This window comes from Chionomys nivalis, chromosome 2 (assembly GCF_950005125.1).
Source record: "Chionomys nivalis chromosome 2, mChiNiv1.1, whole genome shotgun sequence".
NCBI lineage: Eukaryota > Metazoa > Chordata > Mammalia > Rodentia > Cricetidae > Chionomys > Chionomys nivalis.
Window position 1 is genome coordinate 103,268,416 of NC_080087.1, and position 21,243 is coordinate 103,289,658.

The window sequence follows — 21,243 nt, forward strand, 5'->3', positions numbered from 1 at the left end:
ATTTTTTTGTTTGTTTAAAGTTTTTGGTTGATTTGTCCTGTAACAGGCCTCAGCAACTGTTACCATTCCTAAAGAGCACCATCGCTTTGTCATTGGCAAAAACGGAGAGAAACTGCAAGATTTAGAACTAAAAACTGCAACCAAAATCCAGATCCCACGTCCAGATGACCCCAGTAATCAGATCAAGATCACTGGCACCAAAGAAGGCATTGAGAAAGCTCGCCATGAGGTCCTTCTCATCTCTGCTGAGCAGGTGAGCCCTCTGAGTGCTCTGAACCCCTGCACTCTGCGACACACCCAGCCTTGTTTCTGGTGTGCTGCCACTTTCAGAACCAACTAGAGGCGCCGTGTATATGTGAGGCCTTGACTGTGACTTTGGCAAGCTCTGCTGTTCCAAGGTGTTCTTATCAGTCAGTTCATTCTGCCCTTTCCAGGACAAGCGTGCTGTAGAGAGGCTAGAAGTGGAGAAGGCCTTCCACCCCTTCATCGCTGGGCCGTACAATAGACTTGTGGGCGAGATCATGCAGGAAACAGGAACACGCATCAACATCCCTCCACCCAGTGTTAACCGGACAGAAATTGTCTTCACTGGAGAGAAGGAGCAGCTGGCTCAGGCTGTGGCTCGTATTAAGAAGATTTATGAGGAAAAGGTGCAGTATGGAGGTGGCAGAACTGGGGAACAAGAACAGTTAATGGGATTTTAGTGTGCACCCTTTTACCCTTGAACACAAAGCTTAGTATCTGTGTCCAGTACTTGGTGGCTACAGTTCCCTACTGTAGGGTATGCTGTAGGCTGTGTCCTGGTGTTCTGTGTGTGTCCTTTCTCGGGATCTGTGACCACACTGGTAGGTTGCTGCTATAGGCTCGGCGCACACCTTTTAGAGGTGACTTGTAGCTATTCTGACTTTGAGGTAGGCATGAAACCTTTTCCTTATTTGGAAAAAGTAGGGTGGGAGTATAGCTCTGTGGTAGAGCACACTTGTCTAACAAGGAAAAAGCCCTAGGTCAAATCCCCAACACCACAAAAAAAAAAAAGAAAGAGAGAAGGAAAACGGGGAAAGCATTTATTTACTCAAGTGTTCAGGGTTGACATTAAGGTGACCAGACTTGGGAAGTCCAGACACCTGAGAAGTAGAATTTCTGGGGGAGCTGGTTATGGTCTTCACTTATTGAGAACCACATCTAGGTCCCCAGCTGGCTTTGTTGGTAGTGACAGACTGTCCATACTGCCTGTGTCTTCTGTCTCTCCTGCTGACTACCTATATGGTGCTCTTCATTAGAAGAAGAAGACTACAACCATTGCGGTGGAAGTGAAGAAATCTCAGCACAAGTATGTTATTGGGCCGAAAGGCAATTCATTGCAAGAGATCCTGGAAAGAACTGGAGTTTCTGTTGAGATTCCACCCTCAGACAGCATCTCCGAAACTGTGATACTTCGTGGAGAGCCTGAAAAGTTGGGACAGGCATTGACTGAAGTCTATGCCAAGGTAGTTCCCTCTAAGTGTGCTTTGATAATTTCTGGGGGCCCATTATGGACTGGCTGTTAGTATAACCTGGAGACCCAGACACAGTGAAATGTGTCAAATTGGGGGTGGGGGGATAGAGATGCTCACCACTGAATTCTTTGTGTGTTCATATGCATGTGTTTGTGCTAGTCCATGCGTGTATGTAGAGGCCAGAAGACTGTCTTGGGGTCATCACTCAGGAGGTGAGACAGTCTGTTGACATAGAACGTCCAAGAGGGCTGGGCTGGCAGGTGACACAAGCCCCAGAATCTTTACTTCCACGAGTCTACATGCATTACCCTGTCCATCTCTTGGGACCAAAATAGGTCCCTGAGCTCACACAAGTACTCCTGACTGAGCTGTGTCCCCAACCCCACCTCTATACTTTTTTACATGAGCAGTTTGATAGCTTTGGAGCCTGTCCTGGAACTTGCTCTGTAGATCAAGATGACCTTAAACTCACGTAGATGCACCTGCCTCTGCCTCCCGAGTGCTGGAATTAAAGCCATCACCGCTTGGCGACTTTTTGTTTGTTTTTAAATAAGGTCTGACTGTTAGACCAGACTAAAACTCTTAAAACATCTCCCTGCCTTGGTGTCTTCACTGCTAGGATTTAGGGAATGCACCATCACACCTGATTTGACCTTTGTTTTAACATAAAGTCTACAGACCCATAACATACTGTAAGATCTATAGACCCATAACTGTTTCTCTGTTTTTGTCGTAGGCCAACAGTTTTACCGTTTCCTCAGTCTCTGCCCCTTCCTGGCTTCACCGTTTCATCATTGGTAAGAAAGGGCAGAACCTGGCCAAAATCACTCAGCAAATGCCAAAGGTAGGGAAACATTTTTAACCTGGTATTTTGAAACTGCCTGTCATGATTTTGTTTTTGTTATTTGTCCTGTGGGTGCTTTGAAGACTATAGAACAATATTAAGCTTCAGTTACCCTGTTGATAGTCAGCTTCCACCAATAACTATGGGAAAGCATGATAAATGTCTTTAGGTATATGTGTCATGTTCTCGTCTTTGTTACCCGAGACTAAAGAAGGGCACTAAAAAGAAATCCCACACTAGCTCAGAACTGAGTATAATAAAGGATTATTTATTTAGGGGTAGACTCACAGATCAGTAGCCTCTCCATGAGCAAGGAACAGGAACTGAATCACACTGCCGGAAGAGCGCAAATGTGTGCTTTACATCAGCATAATATAATATAAGAGGCCACATCCAAGTGGGCGGGTAACTTAAAGACTACTGGCTATAGGAATTCCTATAGCAAGAGATGTTTTTTTCATTAATAGGTTTAATAAGTGTCTTAACTGAATTTAGTAATTATGTTATGATTTCATAATGATTTGAAGAGCAATACTTGGAAAGGGACTTAAATGTGTCATCATCTGTCTTAATACTGTTGTCCTTACCAAGAGGCAGCAGAGAGCTTTATTCCTAGTTTGTTGACATGAGTATTGTTTGCCTTACCTGTCATTTCAGTCTTTCTAGCCTAAGAATCACTAATGATTTACTTAGATGTAGGCAGACTTCTCTCCCTTTCCAACTACCTTACCCTTTGTGTGTTACAAACAGCACAAGATACTGACCTGCTCGAGTGAAAAGTGAGTTTTATTCCATCACTTCGTTTTCAGAACTTTTGTCCTTGGGCTGAGTAAATATCTTAGCCACTAAGACATTTGCTGAGAAAGTATGAAGACAAGAATGTGGATCCTCAGAATTCCTATACATGCCAACGAGGCATGGCAGCAGTTCCTATAATTCTAGTCTCAGAAGGTAGAAACAGGATCATCAGAGCAAGCTCTGGGTTTCATTGAGAGACCCTGCCTCTTGAAATAAGGTGGAGGAATCATCAAGGATGATTCCTGACATCTGCTTCAGGTCTCTACAGACATATACTCACATGGGTTTATACACAAAAATGAAGAAAAGAAAACAAACAGATACTGTCTTTGCCATCTTTTTCTCTTTATACAATCAAAGTGAAGTCTGCCTTCCAAAAAGGAAAACAATTCCTGAGACCATGAACAGTGGTGATGTCTGTACATACTGAGGGCAAGCACACTGTGAAGGGCTTCCCAGCTCCTAGTCTCAGCAAAAAGAAGGTATATCAGAGCTTGGGCCATGATGTATAGTGCCATCCTTCAACCCTTCATTTCAGTTCTTTGTGTTGGTGGATGAGCCCTTACTACCTGTGCAGTGCATAGCAACTGTGTTATTTGGCCTTGGCCATTCCTTTCCTCATTTTGGTCTGGTAGGTTCACATTGAGTTCACAGAAGGTGAGGACAAGATCACCCTGGAGGGCCCCACGGAGGACGTGAGTGTAGCCCAAGAACAGATTGAAGGAATGGTCAAAGACCTGGTAAGTAGAACATTGCTGGTTACAGGGAAGGCTCTGGTAGGGTGGAGACAGGTAGAAGTCTTGTCATTCAGGACTTACACGGGTGTCATGGTGATGGAAGAGTAGCCTTGTTGTGTGTGTAATAGGTTCTGAAACACAAGATGACTGAGGTCCCCTGGGTGAAAGAAACTATTTTGAGGTTGGGACCTTTGAGGGTGCAGCAATTCTTGGTTGTTGAGATAGGGCAAGTCTTGCTGGGTACACATGGTGGTACACACCAGGGCGGGGGCAGATGGGTCTCTGTGGAGTTGGAGGCCAGCATGGTCTACATAAAGAGTTCCAGGACATTCAGGGCTACATAGAGAAACTTTGTCTCAAAAACAAAAAAAAAGAAACAAAAACAACAACAACAACAAAAAAAAAAAAAACAGAGAAAGGGTAAGAAGCGAGAAGCATTCATCTGTTTAACTTTATGCTTCCCTTGTAGATTAATCGGATGGACTATGTAGAAATCAACATCGACCATAAATTTCACAGACACCTCATTGGAAAGAGTGGAGCCAACAGTGAGTAAGGCCGATGGGTGGTGGCAGGGCTCTAATACACTGAAACCCTGAGAAGGACAACCTCAGTGCTGAGGACCCTCATGGTTTTCCTGCGTTAGCCTCCTGGGTGCTGGGTGAATAGGCCAGGCTGGGTGCTGCTGTGAATAGAAATTTGATTCTGCAGCTTCGTACATTTTCCTAAAGAGACTGCCTTTCCCTTTTGCCCAAGATAAATTGTCACTTTCAGAATCAGCCCTCTCTTTTTTTTTTAAAGATTTTTTTTTTTAATATTTTTTATTTATTTATTAAGTATACAATATTCTGTCTGGATATATGCCTGCAGACCAGAAGAGGGCAGCAGATCTCATTACAGATGTTTGTGAGCCACCATGTGGTTGCTGGGAATTGAACTCAGGACCTTCGGAAGAGCAGGCAATGCTCTTAACCGCTGAGCCATCTCGCCAGCCCCTAGAATCAGCCCTCTCTAGCTAGAAATTGTATTTTTACTTTTCATCCAGTCTGCTTTACTTAGCCCACCAGTGTTTGTGGGACTCTAATGGTTACCTTCCCAGACTTGCACCCAAGTTGTCCACTCAGGAGTTTTGTTAAGTGAGTAGTAGTAGTCATACACTGTCTAAAGATTGGGGTTTGTGTGGTGGTTGGTTGGTTGGTTGGTTTGGTTTGGTTTGGTTTGGTTTGGTTTGTTCTTTTGGTACAGGGTTTCTCTATCCTGGAACTTTGTAGACCCTGCCCCTGCCTTTAAGGCATGTGCCACCACCACCCAACCTTCAAGCTCGGGTTTTAATTTGTTGATTGAGATTACAGGAAGAGCACAAGAATGCACTGACCAACTGGGCGTGGGGGTGTACACCTTTAATCCCAACAGAGGCAGGTGGACCTCTGTTGAGTTCAAGGCCACCCTGGTCTACAAGAGCTAGTTCTGGGACAGGCTCCAAAGCTACAGAGAAACCTTAGTAATGTGTTAAAGTGAACCACACACAAAGATTGATAGGTTGAGAGATAGAAATTAAATCTAGGCCCTTGAAAGTACTAGGCCAAAGAATCCTCTACCCCCAGATAGGATATCTATATAGCCTAATTGAATTCGTGATCTTTCGTGGTCCTGAGAGCCGGGATTATAGTGTATGTCAGCACTCAGGTTCTTTTTTTAATCCATCTTTTCTGTATGACTGTATTCATAACACATGTTAGCATATTCTTGAAACAACTCCATGGTACAGGGGTTCAACAAATCCTTTTGCATTTCATTTTGACTTGGACCCATTCATTATGTTTTTGTTGCTTGTAAATATAAGCCTCTCCGCTCCAGTGATGGTAGTTTCGATTCTGTGCCATTTTCATGACTGTGATAATTCCCCAGCTGAATGACCTTGACTCACATGCAGCTTGAACCTTGTGTGTGCAACCAGGAACTTGCTTTTATGGTTTTGCTTTTTTGTTTTAGTTGACTGTAGAGTTTACTTAATAGAAATAGATTGAACTGTAGTATGGTCAAAAACTATAGTCTACCAGTTAGAAACCTTCCTTTTCTTCTATATTCTGAAATCTGCTACTTATTTCCCCAACCCACCCATCTCTTATTCTTGAATTTAACCTGGAACAGCTGGTCATATCAGTCCCTACCAGATTACTTTCTCTGATCATATACTGTCTGTGGAGCCCATCTTGGGCTTTGGTTTTTCTGACTGTACAGTGGACATTTCTTGAATGGGGTTACCATGTTCTGTTCAGAGAACATGATGGAAGATTTTTGCAAATTTTTCCAAACAGCTCTGTTCTGCCAAAGGTGTAGTCTCCTAGCATATTACCCCCAAAGCCATGATTCCTTGAGGGACCCCAAATTAAATGGCCCTAGTGTGGTGGTACATTCAGGAGACAGGCAGATAGATCTCTGAGTTGGAGGCCAGCCAGGGCTATTTAATGAGACTCTGACTTTGCCAGGGCAAATCAGGTCCCTTCAGTGGCTATGTCCTTATTTAAAAAATGTAATTTGCTACCTGAATTGTAGAGTCCAAAATTACTTTCATATTAGTAGTACCTGTGATAATTTAGATAGTCTAAGACCATATGTATACTCAAGACCAGCTATGTTTCATACTAATTAACACTGGTCATAATTAATTTGAAGCTCTTACGACAGTTGCAGCTTCTATTCAAGGCTGGAAGACAATGCCCTAGAAACTTTGCTATCTGATAGAGATCTCAACCAGGTTTTTTTGGTTTTGTTTTTGTTTTTTAGACACTGCAAATTTTAATTAATGGGAATGACTCAATAGCATATTGAAGCTTGGTCCTTATCCCCCTTTGTTGTTGGTCATTAGTAGGCCACCATACCTTTTGTGTTGAAGATGTGTTTGTATTTCTTTTTGTCCTAAGTCAACAGAATCAAAGACCAGTACAAGGTGTCTGTGCGCATCCCGCCTGACAGCGAGAAGAGTAACCTGATCCGGATTGAGGGAGATCCACAAGGCGTGCAGCAGGCCAAGCGGGAGCTGCTGGAGCTCGCCTCTCGAATGGTAAGCCAAGCATCCAGACCATACCCAAGAGGTGCTGGCTTGTGCCTGTTGGCTGCCACTAAGGAAAAGTATTGTTGGTCCTAGAGCCGTGCTCTGCTGTCCTCCTCAGACCACCAGCAAGGCCTGGTGTTAGAGTGTTAGGGGTCTCTTGACCCCTGAGTGTTAGAGAACAGAGGTCCCATATGCTTGGCTGTCATTTCTAAACTTGAACATCACTACAGTCTCACTCCCTGTGGGCCTGAGGCATCCAGTAATGAGGATCATGCTTCAGTGATTCCTAACTGGCTGCACATGCAAGTTACTGGCTTGATAAAGACCTGATAACTATGTCTTACTGTGTGCTGGTCCCAGTTCATTTTCTTATCCTAGTTCCCACACTCGGAACCTCAAATTGGAAGAAATGTTTTATGGGAAGTGGTTATTTCCTGTAACCCAAGGTCTAGCCTTTGGCTTTCCTCTGACATTCCTGGGCTCAGTCTCCAGGCCAGGGTCTGCTGTTGGCATCCTTGCCTCCTGCCTTGCAAATCTTGCCCTGGAGTGTGTTCTGCCTGTTCTTGAATCACTGTCATCAGATCCTCCAGAATTCCTGAAAATGTTTTATAGGCAGACGGTGTTCTTCCTGTATTCCATCACTGCCTGCTGCTCTTGCTTGTGGGCAATAGAGGACATTGAGACTGGTGTGGATTCAGTGACCTGTGATAAGGCACTCTTTCTTATTTATCCATGTAGGGTATGTGGTCCACGTCCATTGTACTCGAGGAATGCTTCCGTGCTATGTGAGATGTTGTAGTTCTGGTGGAAACACGTGCTTCAGGCTCAGTTTAGGGATTAGTGCTACCGTGACTGCATTCAGGGCTGAAGGGCCAGCCCTGCAGTCCATTCTTTAACTGTACTGTTTAGGAAGATAGCTCACCAGCAGCATAACATAAATTGAAAGATTAAGCAGGTATCCTAGAATAGGCACCCCTGGAGACATGTTGTTTCTGGAGGCTGCCACAGACAGCTACCTGGGCACCACCTCATGGTTTTCGAGGCGTTAGTAGTAGCCTCTTGTGATTAATGGCTTCATCCACTTTAATTGTATTTTAGGAAAATGAGCGTACCAAGGATCTAATCATTGAGCAAAGATTTCATCGCACAATCATTGGGCAGAAAGGTGAACGGATTCGTGAAATTCGTGACAAATTCCCAGAGGTAAAGCTTTCCCCAAAGCACTCTCCCTTCTTTTTCACCTTCTGGGTTTTTTGGGGGGGGGGGGGGGGGATTTTTGTTTTTATGCTTGTTTTTTGTTTTCTTGTTATTTGAAATCAAACCCCCAGGGCCTTGTACAGTCAACTGAACTACACTGCCAACCCCAAAACTCTGACTTCTGGGAGTGATAATAATCTTCGCTTAAGGAATTGTCAATATTTCGCTTTAAAAACATTGACGCCATGGGGGCTGGAGAGATAGCTCAGAGGTTAAGAGCACTGGCTGCTCTTCAAGAGGTCCTGAGTTCAATTCCCAGCAACCACATGGTGGCTCACAACCATCTGTACTGAGATCTGGCGCCCTCCTCTGGCGTGCAGGCATACATGGAGGCAGAATGTTGTATACATAATAAATAAATCTTTTTTTTAAAAAAAAATTGACACTTATAGTCATACATACCACAGTGGATATCTAGTTTGAGGTCAGGGAGCATCTTTCAGGAGTTAGTTCTCTTCTGTGTGAGTTCTGAACTCAGATCATCAGCCTTGATGGCAAGCACCCTTCCCCACTGATCCATCTTGCTGTCCCCAAAGTTTAGTATTACAATAATTGTACACTGTCCCCTGTGATTTGTTTTAGGTTATCATCAACTTTCCAGACCCAGCACAAAAAAGTGATATCGTGCAACTTAGAGGCCCCAAGAATGAGGTGGAAAAATGCACTAAGTACATGCAGAAGATGGTTGCGGACCTGGTAGGTGACTGTACGCACCCTCTGGGGTTGGAGAGCAGGGCTCTCACAGTCCCTGCAGGAGTTCTGCCTTTAGGGGTGGTCTGCTGTGTCAGAGGCTTGGAACAAAGTGGTGGTAGCACCTCTCTCAGTGCCTTGGTGTTTAGTTTTCACTGTCGGAAATTATCAGCTTGTTTGTGGTGGAATTAAATTGAACTGGAAAGGGAACTGTAATTGAACCTATCTGTAATTCTAGCTTTCAGAAGCAGAGTCAGAAGGATCTTGAATTCAAGGCCATACTGGCTACATATTAAGAACCTGACTCCAAAATGAGAGGGGGAAAGAAAAATAATTAGGGGGCCTGGAGGGATGGCTCAGTGTTAAGAACACTGAGCTCTTTTAGAGGACCTAGGTTCAATTCCCAGCACCCATATGGCAGCTCACAACTGTCTGTAATTCCAGTTCCGGGGGACCTGACACCTATGGCAAAACACTAATGCACATAAAATAAAAATAAGTAAATTTAAAAAAATAATAATTGTAAAAATACAATAAGCTGAAAGGTTTGGAAAGTGTGAAAGGGTGATTGATGGTCACATGAGGGGTTCCATTGTAGTTTCTGTCTCTCCTGAGTTACCATTGAACTATTGCCATGATGCTGCTAGGTGCTATGCTTCATGGGGTACCAGGGCTGACAAGCCTTGACATCAACTGTTGCTGAAGCTGTATAGACAGATTTGTTTGTGTCTATATTGAGGAGCTACAGTCTTTGGACTGCCACTTTCTAAAGGGACTTTCTGTAAATTGATATGCCAAGTTAATTGGATGGTGAACAGTTTATCTAATTTTTCCTTAAGTAGGTGGTGGGGGAGTAGGCACTTTCTGTTTGCTAACAGTACGTACTTGAGTTCATGTAGCTTTGAGGGATAAATAGGAGACTTCATCCTCTGTCTGGCATGAATAGTTATTGTGCCATTCTCTTGTCTTTAAGGTGGAAAATAGCTATTCAATTTCTGTGCCGATCTTCAAACAGTTTCACAAGAATATCATTGGGAAAGGAGGCGCGAACATTAAAAAGGTGATCAATTCATCTTGCCCAGCCCTAAAACCTTTGTGGATTAAAAGGAGGAACTGACCTTCCTTCCCAGCCCTGTGCTCAAGTGTGTGTACTGTAGGAAAACTGTTTATCTTATATACATCTCCTTTAGATTCGTGAAGAAAGCAACACCAAGATTGACCTTCCTGCAGAGAACAGCAACTCTGAGACCATTGTCATCACTGGCAAGAGAGCCAACTGTGAAGCTGCCCGGAGCCGGATTCTATCTATCCAGAAAGACCTGGTAATGGGAGATGTTTCTTGGTGGAACTCCTTATCCATTTCCTGTGTTGTAAAATCTGGGCTCGGCTTTAAACCTGGAAAGTGTTAATCATGTGATCAACAGCTCTCTACTTCTGTGTCTGAATTCTTGTTTACTTGGCACTACAGCAATGATGCCGTTTGTCCTTGTGTTTGGCCCAGTGCTACTTTAGTATATTTGGTTTTTTGAGACAGCTTTCTCTGTCTAGCCCTGGCTGTCTTGGAATTCACTTGGTAGACCAGGCTGGCTTCAAACTAAGAGATCCACTTGCCTCTGCCTCCAGAGTGCTGGGATTAAAGGTATACCAACATCACCACCACCCTGCATAGACATTTCCCTTTTGTTAATTTTTATGCCACTTGAATATCATTTCCGGAGCTGGATAGATGGCTCAATGTTATAAGTACTCACTGAGCAAACTTGAGGACATGAATCTCAGAAATCATGTTGAAGCCAGGCTCAGTAGTATACGTCTGTGATTGCACTGTGTGGACATACATGGATATGGGAACTGAAGACAAGAGAATCCCCAGAATCTTATAGACCAGCCAACTTAACATACGTAGTATATAAAAAGAGGCCCTCTCTCACACAAGGGGGAAGATGAGGATGATACACCCAAGATTGTTCTCAGACACATACACAAGGTTTAAAAAGGAAAGCAAACTGTATCTCAAAGTGCCCACCAAATTTTGTTTAGCTCTAAGTTAGAAATGTTTCCATTGTGCAGTTTGGTAATCTTGGTATGTATACACTCCTGAAGTCATCTTATTGTGTGACTTCTCCTAGGGAGACCTAAGTGAGTATCTTTTCATACTAGATAGGGCACGAACAACACAACAAAGTAACCAGTACACCAAAGTCCAATTTGGTAACCCAGTGAGTTTATTGGTCATTTTAGAGAACATAGATGAGAGATTAGTTACAGCTACATGGGTGACCTCTTGTGAAAGCATCATCCCTGAACCTCAGTGTACCACTTGGAGACATCTTAGACAGTTGGAAACTTCCTCTCTCTGCAATTATTACTTCATGTATAACTGTGGGTAGGGTCTTTGTGGATCTTGTAAGTTTCAAGATCTTTCCAAGACTTTGGAGGGGTTTTTAATTCCTGAACTTTATAAATTTAATTTACTTGCTGAGACGGGAGCCTTCTCCAGGAGAGAACTTGCTTTTGTTTGTAGACTGGGTCTGACTACTTAGCCTTGCTTGGCCTAGAACTCAACAGAGATCCACCTGCCTCTACTTGGGACGAAAGTTATGTGCCACTACACCCAGCCTAGAGAGATTAATTCGGAAATCATTATACAGCACATCCCTATAAGTCAAATTAGTGTCTAATTATTGTTGCATGCTTTCATATACTTTTGAACTTTAAGTTATTAGGAAACCATTTTGGGTTGTTAGACAATATCACACCTGACTGTATCTAGTTTATGTCCAAGTACCTTCTGCTGAGTTTAGAGGCATTGAGTACTGTGATAGTCTTCCAGAAACTCGGCACCATGTCATCTACTGAAGGTGGTACTCTGGGCTATGACTGGGATACAGGCACCATCCCTTTCAGTCCTAGGTTCCTCCTCTGCCCAGGGTAATGTGTATGTAGACCAGTATTTGAGTGGCCTCTATTTCTCGGGTTTGTAAATCCATGCTTCCCCCTTTAGACTCTGGTCTGTGTACTCAAACGGCCTCATCCCTGGCTGATAGCTGTTTCCTCACTTCTTGTGACTCAGCTTGCCTGTTTCTCATCACCAGTATCTTTAAAATACTTTTCTGGACTTGGGAGGCAGAGGCAGGCGGATCTCTGAGTTCGAGACCAGCCTGGTCTACAAGAGCTAGTTCCAGGACAGGAACCAAAAGCTACGGAGAAACCCTGTCTCGAAAAATCAAAAAAAAAAAAAAAAAAAAACTTTTTTGGGTAAAGAGTAGATTCAGTCTTTATTTCATCTTGATCAAAATCAGAATCTTGGTTTTGATAAGAAAATTTGTCTCAAGACATATTCATCTGCCAGCCACCTGCAGAATTGACTAAAACAACAGGTCCAGCATTGCATAGTCTAAAGTCATGGCTCTCCTATTATGCTCCTTATGCCTTCCTGCTGCCCTAAACCCAGCACGCCATCCTGTTTCTTCAAACATCCTCAAGTTGGAGCTGCATTCTTTCCTTGTGGGCTTTTCTCACCACACAAATTGTAACTTCCTCTTAATGTTGTATTTGGTTTCAGGCCAACATAGCTGAGGTGGAAGTTTCAATCCCTGCCAAACTTCACAACTCTCTCATTGGCACAAAGGGCCGTCTGATCCGCTCCATCATGGAGGAATGTGGTGGAGTCCACATCCACTTTCCTGTGGAGGGTTCTGGAAGTGACACGGTTGTCATCAGGGGTCCGTCCTCAGATGTAGAGAAGGCCAAGAAGCAGCTCCTGCATCTGGCTGAGGAGAAGGTGAGTCGCTGCTGACACTCCCTTTGTCAGTCTGGAAAGTCTTAAGTGTTCTTCCGTTGTAGCAGGTCAGAAAACAACTTCAGTAGGCACTTGTGTGTGCAGATGTCCACGCATGCGAGCAGAAGGTAGGTACGTGTGTGTACAGATGTCCACACATGCGAGCAGAAGGTAGGTGCGTGTGTGTGCAGATGTCCACACATGCGAGCAGATGGTAGGTACATGTGTGTGCAGATGTCCACACATGCGAGCAGAAGGTAGACACTTTGAATCACTAAGGTGGTGGGTTAAGGAGAAGCAGTTAACATTTCAGAATGGATTAAAATATGATTTACCATAGAACTCAGTTCTTTTATCTGTAGTTCTGAGATTTGACCAAGATAGTCCTCTAACCGCCACTGCCATCAATTTATTAACTACCACCTTTTTCCAAAAACTCTCTATTGGTCCTTCGGTCAATCCCCCAGGGGCTGGTGTGGTGTAACATGCCTTTAATTCCAGCAGTCTGAAGGCAGAGGCAGACACATCTCTAACTTCCAGGCCAATAAGAGGTACATAGTGAGAGCTGTCTCAAAAAAACTAAGCAAACAAAATCTCGTTCTGAATATAGACCTTTCTACTTGGACAGAACAGGTTTGGATGGCCAGCCTTACAGACCGGCATGTCAGCTGATGGGGACTCCTTCCTTCAAGTGTAGTTTCTCTTAATTTGTAATTATTGAGATGAGGAGCAGAATAGGGATAGCTTGGTGGTTAAGTACTGATGCACTAGGGACGAGACTTACCACAAACCATTAGGATTGGAGTTTGGATCCTCAGAACCCGGCTAAAAGCCAGATGGATATGGTAACCCATCCATATCTTAATTCTTGGGCAGCAGAGCAAGATGGCTAGTCACGGGCTGCAGAGATGGCTCAGAGGTTAAGAGCACTGACTGCTCTTCCAGAGGTCCAGAGTTCAATTCCCAGCAAACACATGGTAGCTCATAACCATCTGTAATGATCTGGTGGCTTCTGGCCTGCAGGCATAATATAAAGTAGAGGGTAATTAAACAATGTTGAGCATAAACACACACACACCCTAAAAAAATTTTTTTTTTATTAAAATTTGCTTGAGCTAGCTGGGCAGAGGTGACACATGTCTTAACTCCAGCATTTGGGAGGCAGATGTAGGCAGATCACAGTAAATTCAAGGCCAGCCTGGTCTACAAAGTTAGTTCCAGGGGAAAAAAAATTTGCTTGGACTGTTCTGATCTTTTGTTTTTCTACATGGACTCAACTATTATCTCTGTTTTTAGTGATACTATAAATAGGTATTTTTAATTTTCTGTGGTTGACATGTAGAAATATATTTATTTTTTATATATACTAAATACTTATCAATTCTCATAATGTCTTGGCACATTTCTGTCTTGTATGTAAAACTCACAGGTCTGTGAGTAGGCACATTAGTTTTTAAATAATGTTGATTATGAACATCTTTATCCAAGGAGTAATCAATTTCTAGTAATATTTGGTGAAGTCTTCTTCCTCATATTCTTCATGCTGTGGGCCAGGTGGCATATCCAAAGGCAGGCAGGCAGGCTGTATTCTGCCAGGCACACACCTGTAAAGAGATCACAGTGTCCAGCTTTTGTTGTGCCCTGCTTTGTTGGTGCAAAACAAGGGCTTTGGGCTACCGTTAGTTGAGGGCCATGTCTCTGCTGTGGCCTTTATGGCTGGTGGTTCTCCAGGCTTGAGCTGGTGAGTTGCTGTTGTGTATTGGCTAGTCTGTGGCGCTGGGAAGGAACAGGGCTGGCATTTGGAATACTTGATGTGTGTTTGATCCGGAAGAATATGAAAAAGTGGGAGAGCCATGGCCCAGTAAACCCTGCTCTCCTCAGGGCTTGCACTGTACCTGTTTGCCACCACACATTAGCATACCTCTAGTGGGTAACAAATGGCTTGGAGAAGTTTAGTCATTGCTGATAACTAACTGGACCAGAATTATTTCTGTATTTTTCTGATGGCTGTGGAGAAAAATGACTGTCTAGGTGTTCTTGTGTGGGGTGTAAGATGTGATAATTCTATTGGGTGTGGGGTGTTAATAAAACACAGGACACCCTACTTCTCAGATCTCGTACACTGTGGCCCAGGCAGGCTGTGAAGGGCAAACATACATGAAATTTATTTCTACAGCAAACCAAGAGTTTTACTGTGGACATCCGAGCCAAGCCAGAATATCACAAATTCCTCATTGGCAAAGGGGGAGGTAAAATCCGAAAGGTGCGTGACAGTACTGGAGCCCGCATCATATTCCCAGCTGCTGAGGATAAGGACCAGGACCTGATCACAATCATAGGAAAAGAGGATGCTGTCCGTGAGGCCCAGAAGGAGCTGGAAGCACTGATCCAGAACCTGGTAAGTTGCGGGCCTTAGCTATCAATGCTGCTCATGCTATGGTAGGAGAGTAGATCTTCTTCAGTTCCTTTCTTCACTACAGGATAATGTAGTTGAAGACTACATGCTGGTGGATCCCAAGCACCACCGCCATTTTGTTATCCGAAGAGGGCAGGTTTTGCGAGAGATCGCTGAAGAATATGGAGGGGTGATGGTCAGCTTCCCACGCTCTGGCACACAGAGTGACAAAGTCACCCTCAAGGGTGCCAAGGACTGTGTGGAGGCAGCCAAAAAGCGCATTCAGGAAATCATTGAGGATCTGGTGAGTACCCGAGGGGCTCTGATTGGACTCTGATCACCTTTGTGTGTCTGTGAATCCATAGAGCAGTCACATGAAGTCACCAAGACTGTCCTGAGAGTGTCCCCTTCTTCACATGTATTATAGTCTTCCTTGCAAGGACTTATGCCCCCTCTGCTAATAGTTAGCTATGTCTGATGTGACTGCCCACCAGCAGACAGTGTCTCATGGGCAGCTTGCTTCAATGAGGCAACACTTGTATGTAAGGCAGGTATTATATATTTATATGAGTCTGTGTAAAAAAAACTTGCCGTGGGTTGTGGGTATCTTTTTTACTAGAATCCATTGCAGGAGGCCAGCCCCCCTACCCTGTGTACCCCTCCACCCACTCATGCTGGGATCTCTAGGTTCCCTTCATAAAAGGTGGTGTGAACTAGTGGGGAAGATGGGTAGGGAAAATGTGACTTGTATTTGACCTTTGTTCGTTCTTGTGTCTACCTTCAGGAAGCTCAAGTGACGGTGGAATGTGCTATTCCCCAGAAGTTCCACCGATCTGTCATGGGCCCCAAAGGTTCAAGAATCCAGCAGATCACTAGGGACTACAATGTTCAAATTAAGTTCCCAGACAGAGAGGAGAACCCAGGTGGGTCTGCTTAAGCTTAGCCCTGGTGATCACATTGGTGGTGACCATCACTGCCCATGGTGCTGTCAAATGAGTCGATCCTGGTGGTTCTTTCTTGCCTCGTTTCGGCACTGGAATGGTGCTCGAATGCTAGCATGGATTTCATCCTCTTGGTCTGTAAAGACAGTACAAGACCCATAAGAGGGCCAGGAGCTTCCTTTGTCTTACCTAGGAAATTGCTGAGAGTCTACTTCCACTCTTTTACTTGAGTAGTAGAGAGATGTCTGCTCAGCCGTAAAGAACCCTGTGTGCGTATATGCACACACTCTGCAGATAGATCCTCTCCAAGCCTCTTACCTCTGCCCGGGGGCACCATTAAGGTACCCCATATCTCTTCCAGAAAGGCCTTAAGCCTAACAATGCTTGTTACCTTGTTCTACTTGGGTAGTTGGTAATAGGAGACTTTGGTTGAAGACAAGAAGAGTTAAATGTGGTCCACTGCCAACGAAGTGTCATGTATGAACTTTGCCTGCTTCATGTGTGTGAAACACAGGGTGTGGGCTTTAGTACTGATGAGTCCTTGTTGATCTGCATGATCTAGAAACACCCTGCACCCTGTTGTATATTTACTGTCATTGGCTTGGTGCCCATGGCATTTGTCCAGTCCATTTTCCTAAGGATGCAGACCACTTATTAGAAATCTTGACCATACTGATCTATGGATTTCAAAGCTGAATAATCTGTTCTCAGCAGTTTAGTGTTGAAACACTTACCAGAGGAAAAACTGCATGGAATAGCATAATGAGCTGTAGTGTGTTTTCTTAGCCATCCCCATCCCCCAATTATCAATACATTTTCTAACTTTGAGTAGCATTTATACAATTATTTTATCAGTGAGTGTTTCCTAAGAACCTTTGACTTAACCTTGGCATGTTCATCAAGATCATGTCTAGTATCACATAGCTATTACATAATTCATAGTGTGTCTTCAGAGCTACCCTTTCCTAGAATTCCAATTGATGACTCTCTCATTATTTGTTTATTCTATTAGCTCACTTTGATGCATGGGTTAATATTATCTGGGTATTTTTACAAGATAATATCTGGGCATTTACACCTTGCTTGTGTCCTAGTGACATGCCCCTTTATTTGGGGGCTTTTCCTTTCTGGCATGAGGAACTATCATGGGCCTATTTTGGCCTCTTCTTTTTGTCTTTCCTAAATCTATGAAACCCTGCCATTCCTGTCCAGAGCTAGGTCGCTTGAATTGTACGTACCAGTGTTGGGTAGTGAGTGCTGCATCACAGCTTCCCCAGCATTCAGACTTCTGCACGCCTGTGACTCACGAATGTATGTGATTTATACCTCTGCAGTTGTCAACTAGGCTTTTCCCTTTATTCCTAGTTCACAGTGTGGAGCCTTCCATCCAAGAAAATGGAGAAGAGGCTGGAGAGGGCAGAGAGACCAAAGAGACTGACCCTGGCTCTCCCAGGAGGTGTGACATCATAATCATCTCTGGCCGGAAAGAGAAATGCGAGGCTGCCAAGGAAGCCCTGGAGGTGCGTTTGCCTCACTCTTTCTCTTCCTTGGTAGTTCAGACTCTTCCCGGGTGGCAGCAGACCGTAGATCCTACCATTTCAGTCCCAAAAGTGCAAGCATTTGCTCTATGCCTTTCTTCGCTGCTCACACAGCCCAGGGAGGCCATTTCTTTTCACCAGGACTCAGGATTCTATAGTTTACTCCCTGACAGCAGTGTTAGGGCCTAGCCTCTTGGGCCATAGCCATGGCGTCTGTAAAAGGATCTCGTTAGTGGGTGGATGTGAACTCGTCCAGACAATGCCTGTATGTCAGTATCTGTTGACTGGTAGTGGTAGGTGCCATGCAGGAGCAAAGACTGAAGAGTGGTAGACAATACATACGGGAATTGAGTGCAGATAACTGGTCCACCTGTCTAGGAGACTCCCTTGCAACCCACACAGGCTTTGGCGAAGTTGTCACAACCACAGAGGCGTGTCAGGAGTTGGGCCTCAGTATACTGTGTCTTCCCAGTGGGCCTTGGCCTGCTAAATGCCAAAGTATAGGTGCAAGAGTAAATCCTCTCTGCCAACATTACCTTAGACTGTGCTCCCTGTCCTTTCTTTTCATTGAGATCTATGTAGACTGTTGGTCTGGAGCTCATGATTTCTACCTAATTTCTACCATTGTTCTTCTAGGCACTGGTTCCAGTCACCATCGAGGTAGAGGTACCCTTTGATCTTCACCGTTATATCATTGGGCAGAAAGGAAGTGGAATCCGCAAGATGATGGATGAGTTTGAGGTAAACCATGTTTACTGGGTGCTATACTATGTGGGAACTGTTATCTGGAGAAAAACCCATGGCCCTCTGAGTGCTTCGGTCTTTCATCAACCCATATTGGCTCTGCCTCCGTTGTTTTGTTAAGTCAACCACTGTCCTTCCTCCCCCCCCTCAAATTCCCCAAGGCAGGTGAGCATCACTGCCTTTCCATCTTGGTCCTGTAGACACCGTTGGCTCTGTTGTGACAGGTGAATATACATGTACCAGCTCCCGAACTGCAGTCAGACACCATTGCCATCACTGGCCTTGCAGCAAATTTGGACAGGGCTAAGACGGGGCTACTGGATCGAGTAAAGGAGCTGCAGGCTGAGCAGGAAGATCGGGTGAGCCAGAACGAGGCTGCCGGGCTGGGCTGGGGTAGGAAACAATCTGGTTCAGAGCCTATTTCAGACGGTAGGGCAGGAGGCCAAGCCAGGTGCCATTGCTGTTTTGTCAGAATCTGGTGGTCCTGCTATGAAAGGGCTAAAAGCTCAGAGTTTCCGTTACTCCCCAAATCAAGAGAAATATTTTGATATATCAGCTCCTATAGAAAGTATAGAAGATAGTGCCTCATCTCAGGGACAAGTAGCTCGCTCCTGTGCCTCTGGCAGGGTGCTCTGTAAAGAGTTTTGAGTGACATGCTGCTGGGAGTTGGGCGTGGTCTGGGAACGTGGAATGTCACTTTGGGGAACTGGCCCTTTGTCGGGAGAGTTGTGTGTGAGTGCACATGTGTGGGCAGTCCTGTGGTATAGCACAGCTCAGAAGCTTGTGCACATTATGACTGCTGTGGTGCATCTCTAGCCTTGGGCTGTGGAGGTCCTGAATGATCTCTCTGTCCTATGGACAGACAGGCTCCAGGAAACTGTTTACAGATCATTTTCAATGGCTGACTTACAAAATATTGGCACAGGGTGGGCTATTTAACATTCCCTGTGAGAGATCCTTTAGCCCATCCCCCAAATATGGTTCCAAACAGAAAATGTCTTGGCCTCTTCTATATGCCAGCCCTAAAAGACCTAGAAGATTTCATTCAAACTGATTCATCAGATCCCTGGTTCATAAATCAGAAAGCAAGAATAGAACTTCAGAAGCAATTATATACTAGGTGAGGCATGAACAAGATCTCTAGTTCTATAGCAGGAACAAAGCAATACCTAGTTCTTCTGGACCCCAGGGTTAAATTAAAGTCCTCCGCTTTAATTTAACCCAGAAATTAGAGTTTCTGGCTTATGTTTTAAAGATCAGGCTGGACCTGGGCAGGGGTGGTAATCCCATCACTGGGGGGCTGGATCTCTGAGTTCAAGGCCAACCTTGAAAAACAAACAAATCAGGCCGGAAATGGTACCTGAGTACAAGTGGCTTAGTTTTAAATATAAGTGCTCATACTCTCTCTCTCCCTATCCCCTTTTCTCTCCCTGCCCTCTCCCTGCCTCCCCCCCCCCTCCTCCCCAACCACCCTATCCTCTGCCTCATTCTCACTTCATTGTAGGCTTTAAGGAGTTTTAAGCTGAGCGTCACTGTAGACCCCAAATACCATCCCAAAATTATCGGGAGAAAGGGGGCAGTGATCACCCAGATCCGCTTAGAGCATGAGGTGAACATCCAGTTTCCTGATAAAGATGATGGGAACCAGGTAAGATGACCATCTAAAAGGTTGTAGCTAGAACACTTGGGCAGGTAGAATCTTGTTGACCCTTGCCTTGACCTGGGTTTTTTTTTTTTTGTTTTTGTTGAAGATGATGTTTTTGAGACAAGGTCTCTATGTAGCCTTGGCTGTCCCGAAACTCAGTATGTAGAATAGGCTAATGTGGGATATTTGATAGCACTGTGAAACTCCAAGACTGTTAATAAATTAGTTAACCTTGAATCATGGGGCGGAGCCAGTTGTCAAGAATTAGCCATAGAGAGTATGGAACACTCAGGAAGATGGAGAGAGAGGCACAGAAAGGAGCAGGGAGGGACTTAGAGGCTCTTAAGGCCTTTTAGGTTTGGGACAAGTGGAGATGTGCTCTCTTGCTGGTCTCCAGCCAAAAAGGAAGGTCAACTGGTTGCTTCTCAGCTTCTCTGATCTAGCAGGTTTTCACCCCAATATCTGACTTTCAAGTCTTTATCGACTCAGATTAAAAACAACAGGCTAGCATTGAAATGACGGATCTGCCTCCTGAGTGCTGGGATTAAAGGCGTGCACTACCATGCCCCGCTTGACTTGGGAGTTATACTTAGGCAGATTTGTCAAGTAAGAAACAAGTGGATCGGTTAGAGGGACAACGGTGTGAGAACCAGGGCCTAGTAGTTGTCAGCTTTGTGCTTCCTTGATTATTATCTGAGCAGTTTTAAATTCCCTATGCCTACTTTGGCACTCCTGACAGGCAAGCCCTGAACCTCCAGCTGGTTCCTCCTTGAGCCATCATGCCTACATATGTGCACACTATGTCTACCAGTGCCAAGACTTTGTGGCCAGGCTCCACTGAACTACTGGAAGCAGAAGGATAAAAGCCAGCCCAGTCTAGATTCTCTGCATTCCCCATTCCATTAGCCATGGTCCCTGATGAGCTCTGAGCAGCCTCCTGTTATACATAAAAGAATGTGAAGGGTAACTCACCTCCTCACTTGGTTCCATCCTGGTTGGACAAACAGTTCATTCCACCTCACCTCCAAGTTTGCTTATTGCCCTCAGCTATGAGTTCAGTCCTTCCTTATTTTTGGCTATCATGTCCATACTGGGAATTGAACTAGGGCCCTCTGGAAGAGCAGCCAGTGCTCTTAACAGCTCAGTTATCTCTACAGCCCTCAATTTCGAGATATTTTTATATTAATATCTCCAAATATATATGTCCCCAAATGGGGGGGGGGCATAGTGAGGACAACGGATTTTATACATGTGTATATATAAATCATCAAAAAAATACATAGTTTGTTGTCCTCACCATGCCTAATCTCCCATCAGATTCC

At 44.5% G+C, this 21,243-nt stretch overlaps 1 protein-coding gene across 2 annotated transcripts in view; it reads left to right on the forward strand.

Annotated features, from left to right (window-relative positions):
• Hdlbp (high density lipoprotein binding protein) overlaps positions 1-21,243 on the forward strand; it is a 77,970-nt gene that overhangs the window by 51,737 nt on the left and 4,990 nt on the right. For both annotated transcript variants that reach the window (XM_057755807.1, XM_057755815.1), the window contains exons 6-24: positions 47-253; positions 435-650; positions 1,281-1,487; positions 2,233-2,340; positions 3,774-3,878; positions 4,345-4,423; positions 6,800-6,939; positions 8,029-8,133; positions 8,770-8,883; positions 9,851-9,937; positions 10,068-10,199; positions 12,443-12,661; positions 14,835-15,056; positions 15,139-15,357; positions 15,838-15,976; positions 17,360-17,514; positions 18,169-18,273; positions 18,501-18,635; positions 19,781-19,924. In XM_057755807.1, the coding sequence (XP_057611790.1) occupies positions 47-253; positions 435-650; positions 1,281-1,487; positions 2,233-2,340; positions 3,774-3,878; positions 4,345-4,423; positions 6,800-6,939; positions 8,029-8,133; positions 8,770-8,883; positions 9,851-9,937; positions 10,068-10,199; positions 12,443-12,661; positions 14,835-15,056; positions 15,139-15,357; positions 15,838-15,976; positions 17,360-17,514; positions 18,169-18,273; positions 18,501-18,635; positions 19,781-19,924 (2,838 nt within the window). The remainder of the gene's footprint in view (positions 1-46; positions 254-434; positions 651-1,280; positions 1,488-2,232; positions 2,341-3,773; positions 3,879-4,344; positions 4,424-6,799; positions 6,940-8,028; positions 8,134-8,769; positions 8,884-9,850; positions 9,938-10,067; positions 10,200-12,442; positions 12,662-14,834; positions 15,057-15,138; positions 15,358-15,837; positions 15,977-17,359; positions 17,515-18,168; positions 18,274-18,500; positions 18,636-19,780; positions 19,925-21,243) is intronic.